At 57.9% G+C, this 21,587-nt stretch overlaps 1 protein-coding gene across 7 annotated transcripts in view; it reads left to right on the forward strand.

Annotated features, from left to right (window-relative positions):
• Positions 1–399: 399 nt before the first annotated feature.
• The window catches only part of TANGO2 (transport and golgi organization 2 homolog), a 32,982-nt gene continuing 11,794 nt past the window's right edge, over positions 400–21,587 (forward strand). For 2 of the 7 annotated variants that reach the window (XM_045819886.1, XM_045819893.1), the window contains exons 1-4: positions 418–435; positions 6,536–6,631; positions 13,172–13,268; positions 20,124–20,212. In XM_045819886.1, the coding sequence (XP_045675842.1) occupies positions 13,213–13,268; positions 20,124–20,212 (145 nt within the window). In that variant the 5' untranslated portion in view covers positions 418–435; positions 6,536–6,631; positions 13,172–13,212. Of the gene's footprint in view, positions 436–524; positions 675–6,204; positions 6,300–6,535; positions 6,632–13,171; positions 13,269–20,123; positions 20,213–21,587 lie in introns of those variants that run through there. The other 5 variants (XM_045819889.1, XM_045819888.1, XM_045819890.1 and 2 more) reach the window with 5 other exon arrangements.

Genomic DNA, 21,587 nt, shown 5'->3' on the forward strand with positions numbered 1-21,587 from the left:
GGGGCGGGTCCGGAAGTGAACATCACTTTAGTGCTTCCAGCGAAGCGAGGGCCTCCGGGTGGGTAGGTGACCGTGGGGAGCTTAGGGTGGCTGCACTGACGGGTCTCGAAGGCATGAACTCGGGGGCGGCTGCGACCTCCCGCGACAGTCCCCAAGGCCGGGGTCCGGAGAAGGCTGAGACGGCCGTGGGGGTCACAGGACCCCCGAAACCAGCTCAGCCCTGAGGCTTGGCGCAGCCCGGGGGGCGGGGCGCCGGGAGGGCTGCAGCCCCCGAGCGACAACACTGGTAGCCAACCGTACCCCAGGTTATAGAGCGCTGCCCCGCCCCAGTCCAGTAAACCCAATAGCGAGCAAGCAGACGGCACTAGGGGCGGGACCTGGGCGGTAGCGGCGGTGCGCGGGCGCGGCACCCGGAAGTCGGCGGCGGCGGAGGCGGTGAGTGCGCGGCTGGCTGCCTCGGCTGGTGGACTCAGCTCCCAGCGGGGCTGGCCCGGGCTCGGGGACTCGGGGCTCTGGAGGCGCGGGGCTCTGGAGGCCCGGGAGGGGAGGGGCAGGGTCCCACCTCCCCCTGCCTCAGTTTCCGCTTTTTGAGGCGTGAATTGGAAATCTAGCGGCTGTGTCCCGGGAGACCAAACCAACCCCGGGCGACTGAGGTTCCCACGCGTTGCTGAAAGGTGTTTCTAGTGATCCCTGCCCGCCCGGATAGGGCGGTTGGTGGGGGGAGCCCACTGGCAGGCAGGGCTGGTCTCACTGCAGGGAAGTAGAGACTGGCGGTGCTGGGAGTTGCGTGGTGGCTGCGGGGTGGGTGGGTCACGGTGTCGGTCACCAATGGAACCCTGAGTCACGCTGCTGCCTCCCTGGTCCTGCTGCAGGTGCAGCGGGGTGATAGCTAATCTATGTCTGAGTGGGCAGCAAATGCTGGGTTATTCCTATGCCTGGAGAAGACCTTCCTGGGGTGACTCAGGTGGTGAAACCCTCCCTCCAGGACATCAGGGGTTGGGGCTGGGTAGGGCTGCCCCCAGGGCAAGTTCTGGCCCATTTGCTAGCCTTTGAGACCCCCACCCTCACCCCAGCTCCTTCCATGCTTCCAGGCTTCATTCTGGTCCACAGGTAGAGGGAACCTTCTGCCCTTGGACCAGTCCCTGAGCCTCAGGCCACCATTCTTTTGCAAATATGTCACATGCTCGGTACAGGCCTGACTTGTCCTCCTGCTCCAGACTTGCTGACCACTGTTTTGCTGCTGCTGTCTGGGCTCAGTGCCCTCTTCCCTGAGGCAGATATGACGGGACAGCTACAAGGAGTGTCTCCAGCTGGTAGTGCTTTGGAAGTGCTTTCTCACACTTGCTTGATGGTCCTCTGGGAACCGTTAGTCCCCTGGGCAAACTTCTGGGGCAAGCGTTCATTGGCCAAACACTGTTCACAGTGAAGAAAACTCAGGCTGAAGGGTAAATGGTGTTCCCAAGGTCACTCAGAGCCAGGGCTGGCTCCTAGTGCCTCTGCTCCTTCTGGGTCTCTCTCTCAGGAGCCTCCCTGCATCAGGTGACCTGTCAGGTGGAGTGGTGGCAACTGGAGAGGATGGCTGTGTTGTGTTGGCAGATGGACACAGCAGAGCCTCTAGCCCCCTTTGAACCCCTTCTCCAGGATTCCAGTGTTCCCGAGAGGCAGAGTGGATTGCTCCGGTGATCCCACCCACAGGCCCCCGACCATTTACCCCAGTCCTGTAGCTTCGTGTTACAATGTGTCCACATGCTGGAGGCCCTTCAGACCAGGCCACTGCCTGCTCCCATGTGTGGTGACAACAGTCCTTCTCTGAACGAAAGCAACGGGCCATCCCTTCTGCCTGGCTGCCCAGCCCCTGAGCTGTTATGATTGCCTCATGTTTCCTTTGTCATTATGTGAGGGCTGTCATTTTGGTTATGTTTCCCCGTGGGTGTAACCATGTGCTGTGTGCTTGGACTTGGCCTCCAGACGAGCTGGCGGGCTCTCTGAAGGCATTACAGGTGGTGCTGCTGAGGCCTACTGTGGTGACGAGGTGAGGGGACCCCAGAGCCTGTCTGGAGAGACGAGGGAGGGAGACTGGGAGGCTTCTAGAGGTGAGGCCACACTGACACTGATGCTCTGGATGTGTGAGAACAGGGCCCACCCTTTGCCGACACGTTGGTCTGCGTGTGAGGACAGCACTACAGAGCCTGGCATTTCTGGGTTCCTGATGGGTTCCATGAAAATAAGATCTGCCAGAACCACTGTGCTGCCCTCTCAGGTTTTCTGTGCAGCTTTTTTCTTTCTCTCTCAACTTCCTTTCCTATTGCAAAAATAATATGTACGCACTTCAAAGTACCAAAGGCCGATCCCCATCTCCTGGTGACTGCCACCACGTGGGGCTCATCCTGTGAGGTCTTCTGTGCCATGCCAGCTTTAGGTGCTTGTTTTCATCCCCTTTTCATGGGTTCGTGGGAAGGTGGCCCCTTCCCCTTTGTTAACATGCAGCTTGCAGGGGCCACTGTGAGGACAGGCTGGCGTGTAGGGGAGCCGAGTGTTCCTGCCAGGAGGGGCCGAGGTGCAGGGGCTGCCTCATGATGGCAGCTTTCCTTAATTCTCAGTATTGCCCCCTCATTTGTGCTGCTCCTTTGAACTGTGAAGGGATGATGACACTTGGTGTGAGGCTAAACTAGTGTTCTTAAAACATCTCAGAGATCTTAGGAGAGAGTATCACTAAAGAGAATCTGTCATGGTGAAATGCCACTTAACAGTCAGAACGGTAAAATAGGGATTGAGGAGTCTTCCGTGGCTAAGCAGTGGGGAGGGTGGAGCACTGCAGTGGGCCGGCTGCTTAGGATATTTACCAACGTCAGGGCTTTCTTAGCTAAGGCCTGGAACAGCAAGCGACACTGTGTTCCCATGTGTGTTTACCTCTCTGGCAGCCGCTGGGAGGACTTCAGGCGTCATGTGAAAAGAGCAGCTCAGGCTTTCCAGCTCCGCCCCTGGGAGCTGTTACAGGGTGGGGACCACGTGCAGGGTGAGGAGGAGGTGCCTGGCTCTGCAGCCCTCCTGTGTGAGGCCCGAGGGATCCCGTGCTGCTCTGCACGGCTCCTTGACCCTGGATGGACAGACTGGCTAGACTCACAAATGTATTTCCAAATGTGTAAAGTGCTTGGCGTAATGAAATGGGACCTGACTCTAGGGACCAGTTAACCTCTGTCCAGAGTCTTAGCATGGGCAGCTGGGTAGGACACTGATTTTTTTTTTTTTTATTATTAAAGACTTTATTTGTTTTTTAGAGAGAGGGGAAGGGAGGGAGAAAGAGAGGGAGAGGAACATTTATTGGTTGCCTCTCAACTGGGGACCTGGCCTGCAAACCAGGCATGTGCCCTGACTAGAAATCGAACTGGTAGCCTTTTGGTTCGCGGGCCAGCACTCAACCCCCTGAGCCACACCAGCCAGGGCACAGGACACTGCTTTGAGGTGAATAGGGAGCCTCACTTTCCTGAGCATCTGGGCCCCCTGGCTCTGTGTGGAGAAAATACCACCCCTGCCGTTCACTGCTGCATTCTGACCTGGCATCTCCCCACCCCCTGCATGCCCTGTGTACCTTTTTAGTTGAAAAACGGAAGTGGTCCTGTTGAGGGCACAGGTATCCCTTGCCCCTCTGCCCCAGTGGTCAGGTGTGGCTTTGACACCAGCTCAGGTGGGTGGCGTGGTTGTGCGGAACTCACAACAGCCCAGCGCGGTCCTTGGTCCCTGTTTTGAGGCATTTTGAGCCAGGGCTGAGTCTGTTCTTGTCTACTTTTCTGTGAACAGCCTCACCTTCTGGACTTTTGTGTTTCACCCCATCCCCCCACCCAGGGAAACATCTCAAAGCCAGTGGGGAAGGAGGGTGGGTCTGTCCACTTGCTTCTCAGGGGCAGCTTTGGACGGTGGACGATCCATCTTACTTCCCTGACGTCAGAACCACCTACGTTGCGAGTGTCTAGCTCCGTGGATGGGGCACCGAGCCCAGCCTCTCAGTCACCCGTGTAGGGTGTAGAGACCATCGCCAGCACATAGATGTCTCCCTCGTGTCCACTAGTGTCCTGCAGACCAGGTGCCACTGTGCATGGACGTGCTTTCGGGCAGCTTTCTGTTCCAGGCTGCAGACTCCCTCGCCTGTGTTGTTTCGTGGGCAGCGGCACTGGTGTGGCCGGCAGGGGTGGGGCGTCGCACGCTCCCTCGGAGTTTTGGACGACTGTGTGAGTGGTCAAAAGGGAGACTGGCCCTCCAGGCACTAGAGTGCTGAGAGGCCTGGTGACTCGTGCAGGGCCCTGAGGGGCTGTGTGATTGGGTGTCCAGGTGCCATGAGGTTGGATAGACTGGATGCCCCGGAGACGGGGAAGCACAGGAGCCCATCCCTCATACCACCCACTTGGGCAGACCCTGCGCAGACCTGAGAACTAAACCATAATACAACCGGGCTAGGGTGTCAAGAAAGGGGATCTTGTCTGGGGACAGGAAGGGCGACCACTGTACAGGAAAGATGGGAAGATTCACTAAAGAATAGTAGACTTCAAAATAAATCGGATCCTTTTATTGTTATTTATTAATTTTAGAGAGACAGAGGAACATTGACTTGTTATTCCACTTATTTATGCATTCATTGGTTGTGCCCTCACCAGGGATCAAATCCATAGCCGCGATATATTGGGACGATGCTCTAACCAACTGAGCTACCTGGCTAGGGCAATAACAAGACATTCTGATAGGCAACGTCACAGGCAAGGCTGCAGTGCGCGGGATGGACTGGGAGAAAACATCTGTGGCTCCTGGAGCACGCAGGGCATGCCTGCCCGCACCACATCAACTGCGCTGCAGGTTGGTGCAGCAGAGGCCCAGATTCAGTATCCAGATCGGTGGTTCATGGACATGGTGGGTGCGGGGGACAAGACATGCAGGTACGAGAGAATGCCAAGGAAACTGGTGAGAGCATTACCTGCCACATCAGGAGGGTGAGTTGTGGCAGGTTCTGCCCAGGGGTGGAGCGGGGCGGGACCAGACTGGCCCCAGATGTTTGGAGGGAGTTGGGCCCTGTGTGCTCACCTGAGAGCCTCAGCCTCCTGGGTCACAGTCCTGGGAAGGTCATCGGCCCATTTGCATAGCTTGTGCACAGGATTCCACCCCCCAGGAAAGCTGGGCTACAGTAAGCAGGCTGGGGATACCACCCCTTGGTGAGGAGGGACCTGCACAGTCAGTCGTGGGGACGACAGGCAACCACATCCTGCCTGTGTGATGACACGATGCTCCCATACTTTGTGGAGGATGGTGTGGCAGCTCACAGCTGACTGGAGTGAGGGATCTTGCTGGAGGCGCACAGTTGGAAAATTTCTAGATGACTGTGCGTTTCTGGGTGACCTGGGAATGGGAACCACAACCATAGGTCCTGCTGGGCCCCAGCAGCTGCTGGTTGTGGCAGCAGGAGGTGTGGAGCCTCGGGCCTGGGGACAGAGAGGCTGAACTGGGCGGGCCGATGAGCGTGCAGCGGGCGTGCGAGAATGGGTGGGCTGGGAGGAAAGGGAAAGGAGAAGCCCTTGGTGCAAACGCTGGAGGAGGTGGTGCTGGTAGGCACTGGGTGGGTGGTGGCAGCCAGTTTGCGATGCCGTTAGCCCCTGGGCAGGGTGCGGTGGGCAGCCAGGTGGGGTCTGGAGAGGGGTGCATGACCACCCCCGCTGCATGACCACCCCCAGCAGTACTGAGGTCTGCCAGTTGCCCTGCTGGGACCTTGTCCATCTGAGCTGGCAGTGACAATGAGGCCTTATCAGTGGCCCTCAGGCCCTTCTTGCCTCCTCTCCCCGTGGCCTCTGTGAGCTCGATGGCCTGCCCTGCCTTTCACCTGCCTGCCTCTGTGCCAGGCGTGGGGGCCAGGGCAGCAGATCCTCACTGTTGGTCAGCGGGTTGTGGGCCAGTCCATAGGGTGCCAGGTCTTGTCCTCGTAGCCCTTGCCCAAGCCGCTGCAGTCGTTGCCACATTTCTTGGCATGTTACTCTGACCTGCTTTTAGCCAGGCCTGTCAGCCTGTGACATTTTCTTGTACTCTTGTTAGATGCCACATGGAGTGAGGTTGCACGCTTGACTCACTGAAGAGCTTGATCCTTCTGACAGGCAGTTTACCAGCTCCACGTGGCTGTTGGGAACAGCCCTGTTGGTCCTCTGGCAGGCAGGGGAGGAGGAAGGAAGAGGCAGCAGTCAGAGGGGGCGATTCCGAGGCAGTGGGTGAGCAGCAGGACGCAGCGGGCCAGGAGAACTCTCAAAAGCGCTATCAGCAGATGGGCTGTGAGTGCCTAGAAAGCTCCTATGCTTTGCAGCCAGTGCCAGCGCATTAAGAATAACTGTTGCCAAATCTGTGACCCATCCTTCCTGTGCTTCGGATTTGCCAGGCGGTTAGATGGGGAAAGCCAGACTCGCTGAGCTGTGATCTGGGGAGACTTCAGCTGCCTTTCTCAGAGAGGCTGGGAAGCTCTTGGCTTTGGTTTCAAGAAGACACTTTCCTTTTGCTTCATGCTTCACAGGTCCTTCCTCCAGGGGCGCAGGTGTGCCCAGAGATTCCAGGTGTACGTGGGAAGTGCTAGCCCTGCTCTGCACACGTGGATCTGCCCAGGCTGCAGGTGGGAGGACCTGGCAGAGATGCATGCTCAGGCTGGTGGAGGGTACCCCAGGGGTAATCGTGTTTTCTTAGCTGTGTCCAGGAAGGCCAAGGTCATAGTGGGAGCCCCAGGCTGAGTGACTGGTGAGCAGCAGTGAGTGGGCAGCTGTGAGTGTGGGTCCACTGGTCTCACCTGTGCCTGTGCAGTCTCGTGTACCTACCCAGCATGAATTGCAATTCCTGGGCCGGGGACTTTTGTCACCGTCTCAGTTGTCGCAGAGAATGAGCTTCCGGAGCTGCAGTCTTCCTGGTCTAGGCAGGACTTCATGCTGCTCTCTATTCAGTTCCAGAAGAGACCTGGGTAGTTTGTTCCAGCAGAGTTGTCACTCGGCCAAGCTCACAGAGGTCAGTGTTTTACGTGGAATCGTGGTCATTACAAAAATTGCCTGGCTGCAGCTGGGAGAGTCCGAGTCAGTATGAGTCATGAAGCGTGGCTTTGCAAAGCAACCATGGTGAGGACGCTCCAGGGGCATGGGGACCGCCGATGCCAACTTCCTCCCCAGCGGGACCAGCCCCTGGCTTTCTGTACAGAGCAGCCCAGGCTGCAGTGAGCACGGAGGGACATGCCTCCTACAGCGGAGATGGCACCTCTCCGTGGCCGGCTCTGCCGTCCGCTGAGGTGCAGGGCTGTGCCGGAGTCCCAGGCGCTTGGCAGGATGTTTGGCTGCCTCCAGGGCTCCACTCTCTAGCTCTTCGTGTGGTCCCTCCAGACTGCTGCCCACACAACTCCCCTCCTCAGCCTGGGCCACTCTCTGAGGTCTTCTATCCCTGCAGACCACTCCCCCTGAGGGTGAGGCAGTTGTAAAACTGCGCCTCCAGGGGGACCACACATGGACACAGTGACTTTCCACCGTGGCTGGGATGGAGCTGGCTGCCCATCACTGGCTTCCCCAGGGCCCTTCTCATGCCCTGGGGAGGGAGAACAGTGGGGCCCGTGCAGGAGGCGTGCTGGCTTCCCAGGGCCTCCACGATGACACAGGGTGGTGCGGACGTGCAGGCCCAGTGCCAGGGTGTCCTGGCCTTCTAAGCGGCTGCCTGGGAGCAGAGGTGAGGTCAGGGAGGCCCGCTTGACCGCGGCACCCCATGTGTGCCTGCTCCTTCACCCCTTGTGCAGCCCGCAGGTACCCCTCCAATGAGCCTCTCGGGTGACGTCAAGCTGAGCTCTCAGTGAGGGGACATCATGCCTACAAAGTGCCCAGCACGGGAAGAGGTTCCCCAGCTGTCCCCTCCCTTGCCCTGTGGCTCCCGGTGCCCAGCCTCCCCTGACTCAGTGTGTCACTGGCCAGAGAGCCAAGCTCTGTGCGGGGCCCTCCTCCCTGCACCCTGTGTTCCCTGGCTGCCGTCTTGGTTGCCTGGAGGCCAAGTGAGGGCGAGGAAGGGAAAGCAGAGGGGGGGCCCGGGATGACTCTTGCCTGTCGTCCAGAGGCTCTGCTGAGTGTGTGCACTGCTGTCGTGGCCTCTTTGGCCTGCTGGGGCAGGCAGCACCCTGAGCACGGGACTTGGAGGTGGGACATGGCTTCCTGCATTGCTTAGATGCCCGCCTTAAGGCCCGTGGTGGAGCTCCTGGTCAGATCCTATGGGACTCTTCTGCCTGACTTTTCTCTGGCTGTGGGCTGGGTCTGGCTGCCCCACCCTCAGGAGTAACCCCAGCACCTGCATAGCCCTTATTTCTTGGGCCTCTATGGATATTCCCCCTGGGCCTGCGCCTATGTGCCAAGCCCCAGGTGGAGGTGGGGACAGGTCGGTTGGGGGTGTCACCAAGAAAGCCAAGCACGCTCCTCCTTCCCAGGATGCTGCCCGACCTCTCCTACAGATTTTACCAGCTCAGGTGTCATTCAGGGTGAGCCCCTCCTGAGAAACGTAGATGCCACCAGCCTTACCTGGCGTGATGGGACCTGTTGAGGCCCCTCCCCCTCTGCTGGCCTCAGAGCTGTGGGAAGTGGAGAGGAGCATTTTCTCAGAGGGCCTGAGTGGCCCAGCAGGCAGAACGCTGTTTGCCACTGTGGGCAGTTCCAGCCACCTACCTGCCCCTCTCCTCTGCACCCAGACCTTGGTGCAGTGACTGGGATGACAGAGGCTGTCTCCAGAGCTTGTTCTCAGAGCCCTGAAAGTCAGCAGGGTGACAAGGTAGCCGAATGAGCAGGGGTGTCGGGAAGGACATTGCCAGGCCCTGGGAAGGGTACTGGAGCTCCGTGGTGGGCCAGGGTAGGGGCACTCTTGGAGGAGGGCCGTGTACCCATGGGACCTGCCAGGAGTTTGCTGAGACTGTGTATCGGGTATAGATGAAGAAGGGTGCTGGGGGTGGGTGGGAGGTGAAGCCAGGAAGGGCAGGGGCCAGTGGGCAGCGGGCCTGGCTTGAGTGGGGGGTGAGGGATTGGAGAGAAAGGCAGTTCCTGATGGTCCCCTCCCCAGGGGCTGGCTTTCCTCTGGTCCTTCCCTCCTAATGACTGCACCTTCGTCACGGCCGCAGCCCGGGGCTCTGCACCCACCCACCTCTGACACCAGGCTGCCTGGAGACCCCTGGGCAGCCTCTGCCCAGACTACAGAGTCCTCCCTGCTACATCTGGAGGGCTGGCCTGCAGTTAGGACAGCGGGATCCTATATCTGAGTTGGGGGTGGGGCCTGTGAGCATCAGGGACCAGGCCTGCCCTTTGCAGTGGCCTCATCTAGCGGCCAGGTGTGCAGCTCAGGGAGGGACATGGTGGGCCAAGGCAGACACAGTGGCCTCTTCCTCTGACAGTCCAGAGTGGCACATCCCTGATGGGGTAGCCTTCAGAATAGCCCTCCATCCAGCGGGGCTCTCGACCAGTGGGATGTCAGCAGGGAGAGGCCGGTAGGCCTCCTATCACTGCCTGTGGCAGCCGGAGTACCACACTCACCACCGTCTTGCGTGGAGCCTTCTTGTTTCTGAGAGAGACCAGCCTCTCTGGGCTGAGGGGCCTCTGTCTTGTGTGCTGAACTGTGGTCAGGTGGCAGGTGCTGGAAACCTGTCAGCTGTCCCCGGTGGCTGGGACACCTGAAGTCCTCAGAGGTCCAGCATGCTTCCTGTCTCCCTGCACTGCGTTCTGGATGATTCTGCTGACTCATGGCATCAGCTGTGTCTAATCGGCTGTGAAATCCACTGCTGAGTTTTAATTTGTGGTTACCCATAGCTTCCATTTCTGAAAGTTCTTTCTGGTGCTTCGTGAACCTCCTTTTCTCTGCAGATGTTCCCAAGTTCCCCTTTTCTGCAGGCAGAGCGTGGTTGGTTTATAGACCTGTGGGAGTCTCTTCCTGCTTGTTCTTGTGCATGGAGGTTTGTTCTGGTGTGTGGCTCTTCCTGGCTGTGTACTGCTGCTTGTCTGAGAAATTACTGTGGGACTTCTTGGTTTCCCACTAGGTTCTGTCTTAGGGCAGCTCTGGGTTTTGTCTTCTGTCCCCCTCACTCCCGAGGCCACCAGAGGCCTGTGTGCCCACATGAGTCAATGCCCCAGGGCGGAAGCGCCCCCGAACTCTGCTCTTCTCCCGCTCTGATGCTCACGCTCTCCAAGGTGCTGGTTCAGTCGGACATGACCTTGTTAGTGCTTGGCTGCTTCTACAATGTTTTCATTTTCTCAAGCATTTGGAGCTGTTTTTACCAAGAGCTTTAGGCCCCTCAGGCCATCCAACAGGATTGGGGCGCCAGGCCCCCCCTGGAATGATGGCTGCTAGTGGGCACTGCTGGGGACCCAAGGGTGGGAAATGCTCCTGTCAGCTCAGGCTGGTGGGCAGCAGCCCATCTCACGTGGCTGGCATTCCCTAGCATGTGGCACTTCTGCTAGTTGCCATGACAGTGCCTCACCTGTATGACTGCGGGCTTTACACACGCCTTCTCCCTCACTCGTGCCTGCTGAGGCCAGGAGAAGTGGGGCTGGGTCCTGGGGGTCGCTCCAGGGCATGCAGGAGCCAGTGGAGTCAGTCCTTTGCCCCTCCACCCCCACCTTCCACCCCAGCTCGACCAGCGAGCAGAGGGGAGTGGAGTGAGTGGAGCACCGTGGCGTTGTCCACAACAAGGCCTGGGAGCTAGCAGCCTCCGACTGGCTCTCAGCCAACGTTGTGTTTGTGGTGCTGGCCACGGCCTTTGGACCCTCTGTGGCCGAAGCCCCTCCTGCCCACTTGCCTGCCCGTGGGTGCTGGCAGAGTCAGTGTGGTGGGAACACCCCCTTCTATGGGTCCTGAGATGGGAAGGGTTTCATTTCAGAGACCCAAGAACCAGGAGTGATTCACCGACATTGGAGAGGCATGCTCCCCGTCACTGTTTGTCTGCCTCTCCCCATGGTGGGGAGTGGGTCTCTCCTGGAGCTGGGGGGGCTCGGGCCTGAGGCGGGGAGCTGGAGCCCTCTCTGGCCCATGCCTGCTGCCCATAGGCGTGCAGGGGTTCTGTGTCAGTGTTCCATACTGCAGGCTAGCCCCCTTCCCTATGTGGCTGCTCTGAAGCCCAGGATAGAGGCAGGGGTGGCAGAGTAGTCATGGCTTATATGGAAGATTAGAGAAAGGATGGACTAGGTGGGGCATCTTTCCCCTGCCCCTAGGCGAGGCCCCAACTCACTGACCTGCTTTATAATTGTGCCCCCTGGAGCAGAGTCCAGGCCCTACTCCAATAGGCTCCACACCCGTCTGAGACAGGCCACTGCACGGACCCTCCCTAGCCCCAGGGTGCCTCAGGGTGGGGCAGTTGGGTTCAGTGGCCTCCTCTAGGCACATGTGCACACATGCACACAGAAGCACACACGTGGACATATCCATCCACTTAACACATAGGCACAGATCCCTCTGCCTCACATATGTGCACAGACACTGAACACATCTCCCCCTGCTTGCTTACCAGGCTCTTCTGGTGTTGCGTGGGTCACTGGCCAGCAGTGATCATGGAACGCTGCGGATGGCTCGTCGAAAACACATGAGAAAAAACATGCACAGAGACAGACTAGTTTCTGTGGAGAAGTAGGGAAGGAATGGCCACCCCCTCTAGTGGGGAGCACGCTAATTTACCGTCCAAACCTGCTTTTATTGGGCTTGTTTTGCACAATAATTCAGGTAAAGTACAGTACTCATTACGAGGAAGTAAGGAACTCTGCCGGTCTATTTTGAGTTGGGGTCAAAGAGCTGTAAGACTTTGAGGAACAAACTAACTTCCTCCTTGGACCCTTCTCATTCATCTGAGAGCATTCTAAACAAAGAAGGTTTCACAGTAATTTACATGTTCTTTCTTAGGCCTGATCACCCGGGGAATCCGCCCTTTTCAGCACAGAGCTGCACCACCCTGTCATTGTTTCAGGCTTAGGTGGAGCAAGGGAACTAAGGCAACCAAGAGATAAAGAGATTTTCTCCCAGATGATGGGAACTCAGGCTATATCAAAGCTGAGGAGCGAGGGTTCATCACCCCCTTTTGCTGCAGCCCCCAAAGTCCTTCTTTTGGGGGGCCTCCCACATGATCGTGCCTGTCTTAGATCGTCCCCCCCTTGGGGAATCTTACCCGTCTTTGGCTAACCGATCAAGCTTTGGGGTTCTTTTATGAATGAAGCAGCAGAAACAGCATTCCTGCCAGGAAGATAAGCTTTTGTCTCCTTGCTGGCTTACGGTTCCAAGGGCGTTCCCTTAGCCCTAGCCTAGGAGGGGGTTACAGCTTCTGATACCAGGCAGGGCGGTTCCCAACATTCTGGGGCATCTTCTTGGCTCACTTCGGTACCTGCACAATCACCTTATTCAGGATCAGTGGCCTTGAGATCTCATCTCAGTTCTCAACTCATTTGTGGGGGAAAGCCCTGCTGGCTCCAGAGGCCCCAGGTGAGGGACCTGTGTGTGGTGGTGAGGAGGGAAATGAGGTGCACACCGAGTCCTCACCTGTCACCTGAGTTGGTGTCCATGTCACCAGCACGTGTGCTTTGCCCCTTGTCCCTGGCTGATGGGGTGTGCAGGGCCCTGTGGGAGTCTGGCTGTGCTTGGGCTGTCATGGGTGGAGGGCGTGCACCTCAGGCCCACGGTAGACACTGCCCCTGAGCAGCCCCAGGCCAGTCGGGTGTGATGTGGCCCTGCACTGAATGGCGGGGGGCTAGAATTGCTGCTGTTGCCGGGGAGGGAATGGGCAGGCTGGGTGAGGGCCACGGAGCGGGCTGCAGAACCTCGCTCCGGGTCAGGCGTGGACTGGCTGCCCTGCCCGCTGCTCCAGCTGTGCTTGTGGTTCTTGCTCTTGCTGCTTCTTCCTGCTAGCACTTCCTCTTGAGACCCCCATGTGCTCTGGGGCCAGTGAGCACAGCTGGCATCAGGGTGGTCTGGCCAGTGCTGACGAGTGTGCATGTTTGGGGAAGGGGTTGTTCAGTGCTGGTGAGCGTCACGGTGTTGGGCATGTGACTCTGGCACATCTAGGGAAGGTCACGGGCATTACAGAGTTGGTTCTGTTCCCCATCCAAGAACATCGCAGGTTAGGGAAGGCGGTTCTACTGTCCGCTGTTTACTCAATTCACTTTTTTTCCTTTTCCCGCAGACTGTGTGACCCCGTGTAAGCAAAGCCACTCTTGGTGACCCATGTGCATCATCTTCTTTAAGTTCGATCCTCGCCCCGTTTCCAAAAATGCATACAGGTAACCTCCTCACTCTGCGTCTGCCATCATCCGCTCAGCCTCGTTGCCCCACCGTCCTCAGTGCCCATGCAGGTGCCCCAAGCAGGGGAGGCATGCTGCTGCCGCCCTCGGGTGGGGAGAGGGAGGCCCCAGGATGAGCCGCGAGGGCGTGGCTACGCCCTCTCAGACAGTGGCCACTCAGCCTGGGGTGCTGGAGGGAATGCACGGAATGCTCTCCATGGTGAAGACCCTGAGTCAATGTATAAATATATTAAGACTCAGCCTCTAACGGTGGCTGTGGGCTGGACAGAGGAGCAAAGTGGGTCAAGGCAGGGGAGCCACCCTGGGGGCTCTGACAGAGGACCAGAGGTCAGCGGAATTGGGTAACAGTGGGCAAGGGCCTCACTTGGACTGGCTGGTCCGTGTTGCTGGAAGAAGCCTGGGTAATGTTGTCAGGGTGCAGGAGGATGGGGGACACTGAGGGTACCTCCTTTCTCCAACTTTAGACTTTGGACCATGCCCCTGCATGCCCCGGGGCCCCCCACCAGAACCCCATCATAATTTATCCACTCAGAGAATAAGGCTGAGATGAAACCCACAACCAAAAATGGTGTCTGAAGCTGCTGACTAGTGCAATTGCCTGCAAAGTTTTTATCATTTTAAAATCTGTACCAGCAACAATTTTAACTATTTCAACCAGCTTTTTGGGTTTGAGTCGCTGGGCCAAATCGCAGACACCGTGCTGCCTCACATGGTGGCTGAATTCACTCCGTCCAGGCCAGGGAGTGGAGGGTGAGGAGTGTCCAACACTCCCTTCCTGCAGAGGAGAGGGCAGCAGGCCCAGCCGGGGCCTGGGAGCTGAGCCTGCCTGGCCCCCGCAGGGTGAGCTGCGCGTCAGGGTGCAGCCAGAGGACAGATCCAGACCCAGTGCTTTGAGCAGGGAAAGGGTAACACACAGAAGGACTAGCGACAGTGGGGCTCGAGTGCCCACAGAGGAGCCCTGTCCTTTATCCCCTTGCCTGGGATCTGGACCCTGCTGGAGAGGCACAGCCCCGGCTCACTGGATGACCAAGGAGTCGCTGGGGTGCTGCACCAGCAGAACTTGCTGGGCTGCCCTTGGGTGCTGGCAGCTGTTGCAGGGAAGGTGCTGGACGCTGGGTACTGCTTAATGCTGTGGGCTGGGGAAGCCACAGGCTTGGCAGGAGGCTGACGCCCGGGAAGTCACATGTGTGGTGGGAGCCATCTGAGAAAGCACTCTACAACTTGCAAAAGTAACCTCTCCTTCTCCAGCGTCTCTCTGGCGCCCTCCACTGACAAAACATAATATGGCACCATCTGCAAAGTTCAGCTCTGTTACCACAGAAGGCAATGCAGAGCGAATTTGGGGCTGAGATGCAATAGCTGGCACAGTCCACCCCTTTGGCTACTGAGCTTTCTTAGGCACTCTTCCACGCTCATTTGAACTTCCAAAATCCAACAGAACAACTCTCTCTCCACCCGACAAGTGAAGAACTTCTCAAATGAGGAGATGCTGCCTGACAGTCACTAAGTCTATCACTTTCTGTATTTGCTACTCCCAGATTCAGACACAGCCCCTCTTGAGATGTTCTTCCCTGAGACTACCTCCAACCTCCTGCAAGTAAAATAAAAATGAGAAGAAGGAGGGAGGAGGGTGAGCACGGATCTCTCTTGCTTCTGCTCACAGCCTGTACGTCACCGCCAACAGCGGTCCTTGCAACAACGAACTCCTCGTGGATGGTGATTTGAGATGGCCTTAGGGTTTCTCTCAAATTGTCTTCGGCTCTAAGCCAAAGACTAAATATGCCTCCTCTGGGTGACTGAGTGGATATACTCATTGTTTTCCTGACCACATGGGAGGGCCAGAGGGGCTTCTGGTGGCTGCTACTGTTCTGGCTCTGGGGGTGTTCAGACAGGGAGAATGGACAGGCTGCAGGCTCTCTCTGTGTGTGCTTCTGTACGTGTGTGATGCTGGAACAGGACTGGAGGAGCGGGAGGGGGCTGTCATGGAGGGACACCGCAGCAAGGCCAGTGAGGAGAGGCCTGGTGAGCTGAGCCTGGGCATGTCAGAGATCTGGGAGGGACTCCCCCTGCCTGGAGTGGAAGGGGGAGCAGTGAAGGGGGTGGAGGGGAGCAGGCCCTGACTGTCCGGTGCTGCCAGGAGCTCTCTGTGCCAGCAGGGCCTGCCCCAGTGCCCCTCACGTGGGTTCTTTCCTGCCTCAGCCATCCCTGTCCTGGCCTGGGTTGCATCAACCTCTGTGCCCCATCCTGGTGTCCACTGCTGTATCCTCATCTGCCCCTTATGTAGGAACAGTCAAGAATAAGCATGTGCTTTGTTTAAAGTGTGTGTGATAAAGCATGTATAACGTAAACATTTGCCACTCTGACCATTTGTAAGTATCTAGTTCCATGGTATTAAGCACATTCACATTTTTGTGCGACCATGACCACCGTCCATGTCTAGAACTCTTCTCAGCTTCTCAAACTCTGTCCCCATCAAATAATAACCCCCATCCCCCTCGCCCAGCCCCTGGCAGCTGTCCTTCTCCTTTACATTGCCACGATCTTGGCTGCTCTGGGTACCTCGTATACATGGAATCATACAATGTGTGTCTTTCTGTGACTGGCTTCTTTCACTGAGCATCATGTCTTCAAGGGCACCCGTGTCGTAGCACATGTCAGGATGTCCTTTCCTTTCAAGGCTGAATAACATCCCAGGGTATGGACCACACATGCTTACCCATTCATCCATCAGTAGACACTGGGTTGTTCTGCCTCCGGACTCTGTGAGCAGTGATGCCGCTGTGAATATTGGCGTAGGAGTTTCTGCTCAGGTTCTGCTTCCATTTCTTTTGGATGTGCACCCAGCAGTGGAATTGCTAGATCTCATATAAATTCCGTGTGTAGCTTTTTTGAGGAACTGCCAAATTGATGTTGTCAGGTGTCTTTGACGGCCCTGTCCTAGGGCCGGCAGCACGGCAGCCCATGTCCCCAGTTGGGTGGCAGAACATGTCCTTATATCATGTCACGTGCACCATCCAGACTAGACCCTCTCCTCCCAGCCAGACAGGCCCGGCGCCAGGGCCACTATCCCCTCGAACCCTGCGCCCACAAAGCTGGTCCACAAAGGGGGGACCATGGAGGCCCCTGTGGCTCTGTGTGCTCCCTCCAACACCTGCAGTATCAACGTTGCAGTGCTCTCTGCCCCTTGGGGTAACAGGGACACCTGTTTTTCTTCATGTTCATGGGTGGAACTCCTCCCTGTAGTCTGGGTTGCTCTGGGTCAGATGACTACAGAGAAGACGTTTACAGAAGGACCCCTGGCCATTATCCCATATGTATAATGGTGCTTCAGATGAGTCGCCTTTGCCTTGCAGCAGACATAGACATCCTCATCTCTGATGCTGTGAGCAGTGTCTCTTGTGGCTGTGCCATTTTCAGATGCTGGTCTTATGGGAATGTGTTTTCCAGCTTTCAGGAGTTAGCCTCTAGGAAGGGGAGAGGTGAGCCTGTGCCTGCCACACCTTGCCCAGGACCGCCCAGTGATGTGCTCGGTTGGCCTGTCCTGCCACTCGGCTGGGCTGCTGGTGGAAGGTGTGGTTGCCGAAGCATCTCTCCCTGTCTCTCTTCCTTCCCTTGGGCTGTGTTTGAGCATTCTGTCATCTCTTTCCCACAGGAGAAGGCGTGGGCCACTCGGAGCATGTGTCTTGTGGGTTGTTCGTGCCCAGACTCAGCAGCCACTGCCTGAGTGGCCCTCAGTGCGGGGAGGGCGGGGGAGGGGAGCCAGTTCAGCGCCTGCCCAGGGAGTGAATGCAAATACGGCGTCTGTGAAGCAGCCTCAAGCCTATTGCTGGGACGGGCTGTTACAGAGCCTGCAGTCTGTCCCCCCCGCCCCCCCGCCCCCCGACATCTCTTGTTGCCACCCTGTTGCTCTCCCTATTGAGGATTCCCATTCCTCCAGACATGGCAGCCCCCCATGCCACATGCCACTGCTGCCTTCTCCCAGGCTCCCTTGGGCCTCCCTGTCTGTCCCCTGGGTGCTGGGCTGCCCTTGTGCATGTGTGGTCTGCCTTCCGGGTTGCATGCCGGCTGGACACAGACGAGCTCTTCCGGTGTCACTCCCTGTTGGGGTCACCTTGGACACAATGCATCATAGCCCCTGCCCAAGGGTGTGATCTCCTGAGTGGTCCCAGCAGGCCTTGCCCCCCTCCCCCCCCCGCCATGCCCGTTGATGCTCTAGGCACTTGGAACCTCCATATTTTGGTGGCAGTTACCCAGTGTGAGTATAGTCTGGGTGCCTGTTGGTTTTGCTCTTGTTTTGAATTCTGGTATGACTCTCTGCAGTACTCCAGCAAGGAGCCTGGTAGATAAGAACTTACGTTAGGGGTCTGTGAGATGCTAACATGGAAGTTTCCCATGCTGGCTGCAGCTTTGCCCTGATGATCTTGGCATGCTCTGTAGAGGCAGCTGTGTCCGATGTTATTCTGTTGATCTTATTTCCTTGATTGCAAAGGGACATGTGCTCTTTGGAAAAAGACCATGCCCCCCAAAGATGTGCAGAGCTAACCGTGAGCTCACAGTTAGCTCACACCACCCTCCCCACAAGGTGCGCAGACTCAGCCTACACCCACCCTCCACAGCTGGTGAGGAGCGCTCACTGGTCATGAATAGTTAATCAGTGGTTTCAGTGGTTGGAACGAAACAAAGGCAGGGCTGACGGGCTGTGCTCAGAGCCCCTTGCTGTGGCGGCTGTCCCCTGCCTCTGGGCACAGTGGTGCGGACGGTCCTTGGTCGGTGGTGTTGGCCCAGAGGCGGTGACTGAGCGGTGCCTTCCCTCAGGTGGAGCCCAGAGGTGGGCGCTCATCACACCCACACGTCTCTGAGTTGCGTATTTAATGAAATCCCCAGCAAACCACGAAGTTTGGCTAAACAGTGACTCATTTAATGAAAATAACCCAGCAATTAACGTTTCTAGTTACAAACACATGTAAATGCCCCTTGTTTGAAAGAGGCAGTTGAAAATCTTAGGACAGGAGGTTTTACTCAGTCAGCTTTGCCCCCTCTAATTTTTCCTTATGTAAGGATCAAAACCAGCCTTGCTTTGGGTGCTGCCTTCCTGGACTCCCCACCCCCCACTCTGCAGGTGGCAGGACCAGTGTGCGGAGGAGCGCTGGGCGTCTGAAGGAGGACCCTTGACCCTGACCACGTGAAACCACCCCCACTCATGGAGTTAGTGGGGAGCCCGGCCCCTGCGGCATGCGGCATCCCCGTCAGAGCTTCGGCGTCTCCACCCACTCCAGGACATGGGGCTCTTCCCTTCCTGGCTGCTATCCAGGCCATGGTGGAGGGACACCTACCAGGATGGCCCATGCAGGCAGCCAGCCTGTGGGGGCAGGGCCAGCCAGGACACATCCATGGCTTGGTTCCAGAAGGACAGAGCTGATGTGGGAAGTAGGGGTCAGGGCCCAGCTGGCCTCTCCCTCAGACCGTCTGCCTCAGCCCGAGGCTGGGGTCCAGGTCGGAGCGTGGCAGTTCGATTGTTCGCAGAGGATTGTTTTTGGCACCGCTGGGGCTCACATCGGGGCAAGGACCTCTCCTTCTTGGGTGCACATCCCTGAGACCTGGTGCAGCTCTGAGGCCAGCTCTGGAGAGGGGGTAGTGGCTGCAGGCCGGATGGGCATCCCACGGGTGGTGAGGCTTCGGGGCTTCCATAGCCCGAGTGTTCCACGGCCGAGTGCCGTCCGAGCTGCGCTGGCACCTGTCGCCGGGCTACATGGGGGAGTACAGAGTCAGGGCGGGGGTGGGGGTCGTACACTGTGTCCACGGGGTGAAAACACTTCCACGGCCTGGCCCTGGTTTCACTTTCAATTTGTGAACATCTTTGATCGTTTGTATTGTACCACAAGCAAATATTTATGATATCAACGAGATGGTATAAAAGTGATTTTTGAAAGTTTTTTTAGGACATGACCATTGACCCAACTAATTTGGTTTCGGACCCAGTGTGACCGCAGGCCACCAAGCCCCAGACCCTGGCCCCTTGTCCCCTGTTCTCCTGTGCACCAGCCGTGGTGCTTAGAAGGCCCTTTGGGGGTCGCTCCTTAGACCCAGAGGGGTTCCCCTCAACCGCCATCTGGTTCTTATTTAAATGGCAAAGCTGACTGGCAACTTAGATTTCTTACCTCTAAACCAAGGCTCTGAAAACTGTGATGCTTTTTCTAGCTGCCAAAGAAACACTTGTTCGATTCATAATGAAAAAAATCTAGTGAAACCCAGAAGCTTTCACCCATCCCTCCCCCAAACACCCTGAACTCTCAGGCCAGCAGCCCTCGGGGACGCTGTGCGCTGGAGTGGTCCGTGCGCACTCCAAGGCACGCTGGCGAGCATGCTCACACTTCCAGGATGCTCGCTGGGGTGTCTTCAGAGGAAGGGACAGGTGGACAGAAGGAGGGGCACCTCCCTGCCGCCTGCGTACCCAGGACATGCTTGGTGCCTCAGGTGGAACCCATCTGCAGGGCCCTCGCCTTCCTGGCCGGGGTCTTGTTTGCCGGCCCTGTTCTGGGTGGGCAGTGGGTGTGCAGGGCCGCACTCCGCCTCCTGGCCCCGTGCAGCATGGACACGCGTCGTCGATCCTCACCCAGCGCTGTCCTCCGCAGGGCCCTGGGCACCGTCTGGCCGAGGGCTCCCCGGAAACCACCTGCCGGAACTGCTGCCACCCTTTGTCCCTTGTGGGTTCCTCTTCTCTTTGGGATGTGCCCGTGTTGTTCCCGAGGCGACTTTTCCTCGTTAACTAGAGAGAAAAACAAATGTGGCTTTTGTGTTGTGACCCGACCGTTTCAGCTGTGCTCCTTTCCTCAGGCTCATCCTGGCAGCCAATAGGGACGAATTCTACCACAGACCGTCCAAGGTAGCAGACTTCTGGGGGAGCAACAACGAGATCCTCAGTGGTGAGTCTCTCCTCGTGGGGGGTAGCCAACACGTGGCAGGAAGCATGAGCCCCCGGTGGTCCTAACTGCTGCAGGTGCTGCTCCCCCGTGTAGGTTCAGATTGAGTAAGTGGGCTCAGGTGGCTCCAATGGGGGTGGGCTCCCAAGTCTCCATCCGGGGCCATTGTGGGTTGGCCAGTCCAGAACGGTCCACCCTGCACCGTCCATGTGGCTTCATGTCCTGTGGATCCCCAGGAGGAGCAGCCGGGAGCGTCAGTTGGCTTTATTTGGATCCACACTTGTGCTGTGGGCATGTGGTCATGTTGGTGTGAGGTACAGACCCACCCTGTCACTCTGTGCAGCATCACAGTTGGGGTGCGTGCGTACTTGTGCTTATATTGGTGCACGTTTCTGTTTATGCATGAGCACCCCTTCTCCGGTGAGAGCCGGTCTGAATTTGGGGAGCAGAGGTCGGGTTGGGATGCCTTCGGGTGGGAGCTTCACGAGGAGTTCCTGTGAGGGCAGGAGTGGAGGTGCCAGCCGGGTCCCCTGCCCACCCAGCCAACAGCCTCCCCCAGCCACTTGGACAGGGAGCTGTTCCTGCCCCTGGGGTGGGCAGGAGCCCCTCTGCCTGGGAGCCAGGTGCCAGGCAAGCACAGGGAGCCTGGCAGAGTTGACAGGGTGCCCAGTGTGCTTGGCAGGTGTCCTCCCGGGCCGCGTGTGCTGCGCTCTGCCTGCAGTGTCCGAGAGCTCAGCTGTGGGGCTGGCAGAGGCTTCCTGTGGAGTCCGTGGTTGGGCAGTGGTGTGAGGAAGACACCGCTGGGTCATCCTGGTGCCATGTGCAAGGAGGACAGGAGTGAGGCGGCCGGGGCAGGGCACTGTCCTGGGCAGGAGGTATGAGGGGTGGGGAGGGGAAAGCTACTGAGAGGCTGTGAGAGGGGACCCAGGGTGACTGAGTGCGAAGTGGGCAGAGGCTGCATCTCTGGGCTATCTTGGCCTCGTCTGAAACTGCACAGGAAACCTTGGGAATGTCTAGACATACAGACAGGAGGCAGTGGGCTAGTGAGGAGCCCCATGCTGTGTAAATTCTGGGCACAGCAGTACAGTGACCCCAGGGTGGTGTTTGTGTGTGGGGGGTGGTCCTTGGCTGGGTCAGACATGGCTCTTGAAGTGGTCCCAGGGCAGGCCTGTGAGGATGCAGGAGGAGCGCTGAGGGGAACGTGGGGGCATGGCCAGGACCACCCCGGCCATCCTGGGCGGGGAGGGCGCCGAAGGGGTTATGGGACAGGGCAGGCTGTGTGTGTCCACACCGCAGGGCACAGATGGGAGGCTGAAGTGTGTGTGTTGGGTGGGGTGCTTGTCAGGACGTCGGGGAGAAGGGCTATTGCCTTGGGGAA

This window comes from Phyllostomus hastatus, unplaced genomic scaffold, assembly GCF_019186645.2.
Source record: "Phyllostomus hastatus isolate PE091 unplaced genomic scaffold, TTU_PhHast_1.1 phas_scaffold_387, whole genome shotgun sequence".
In the NCBI taxonomy this organism is placed as follows: Eukaryota; Metazoa; Chordata; class Mammalia; order Chiroptera; family Phyllostomidae; genus Phyllostomus; species Phyllostomus hastatus.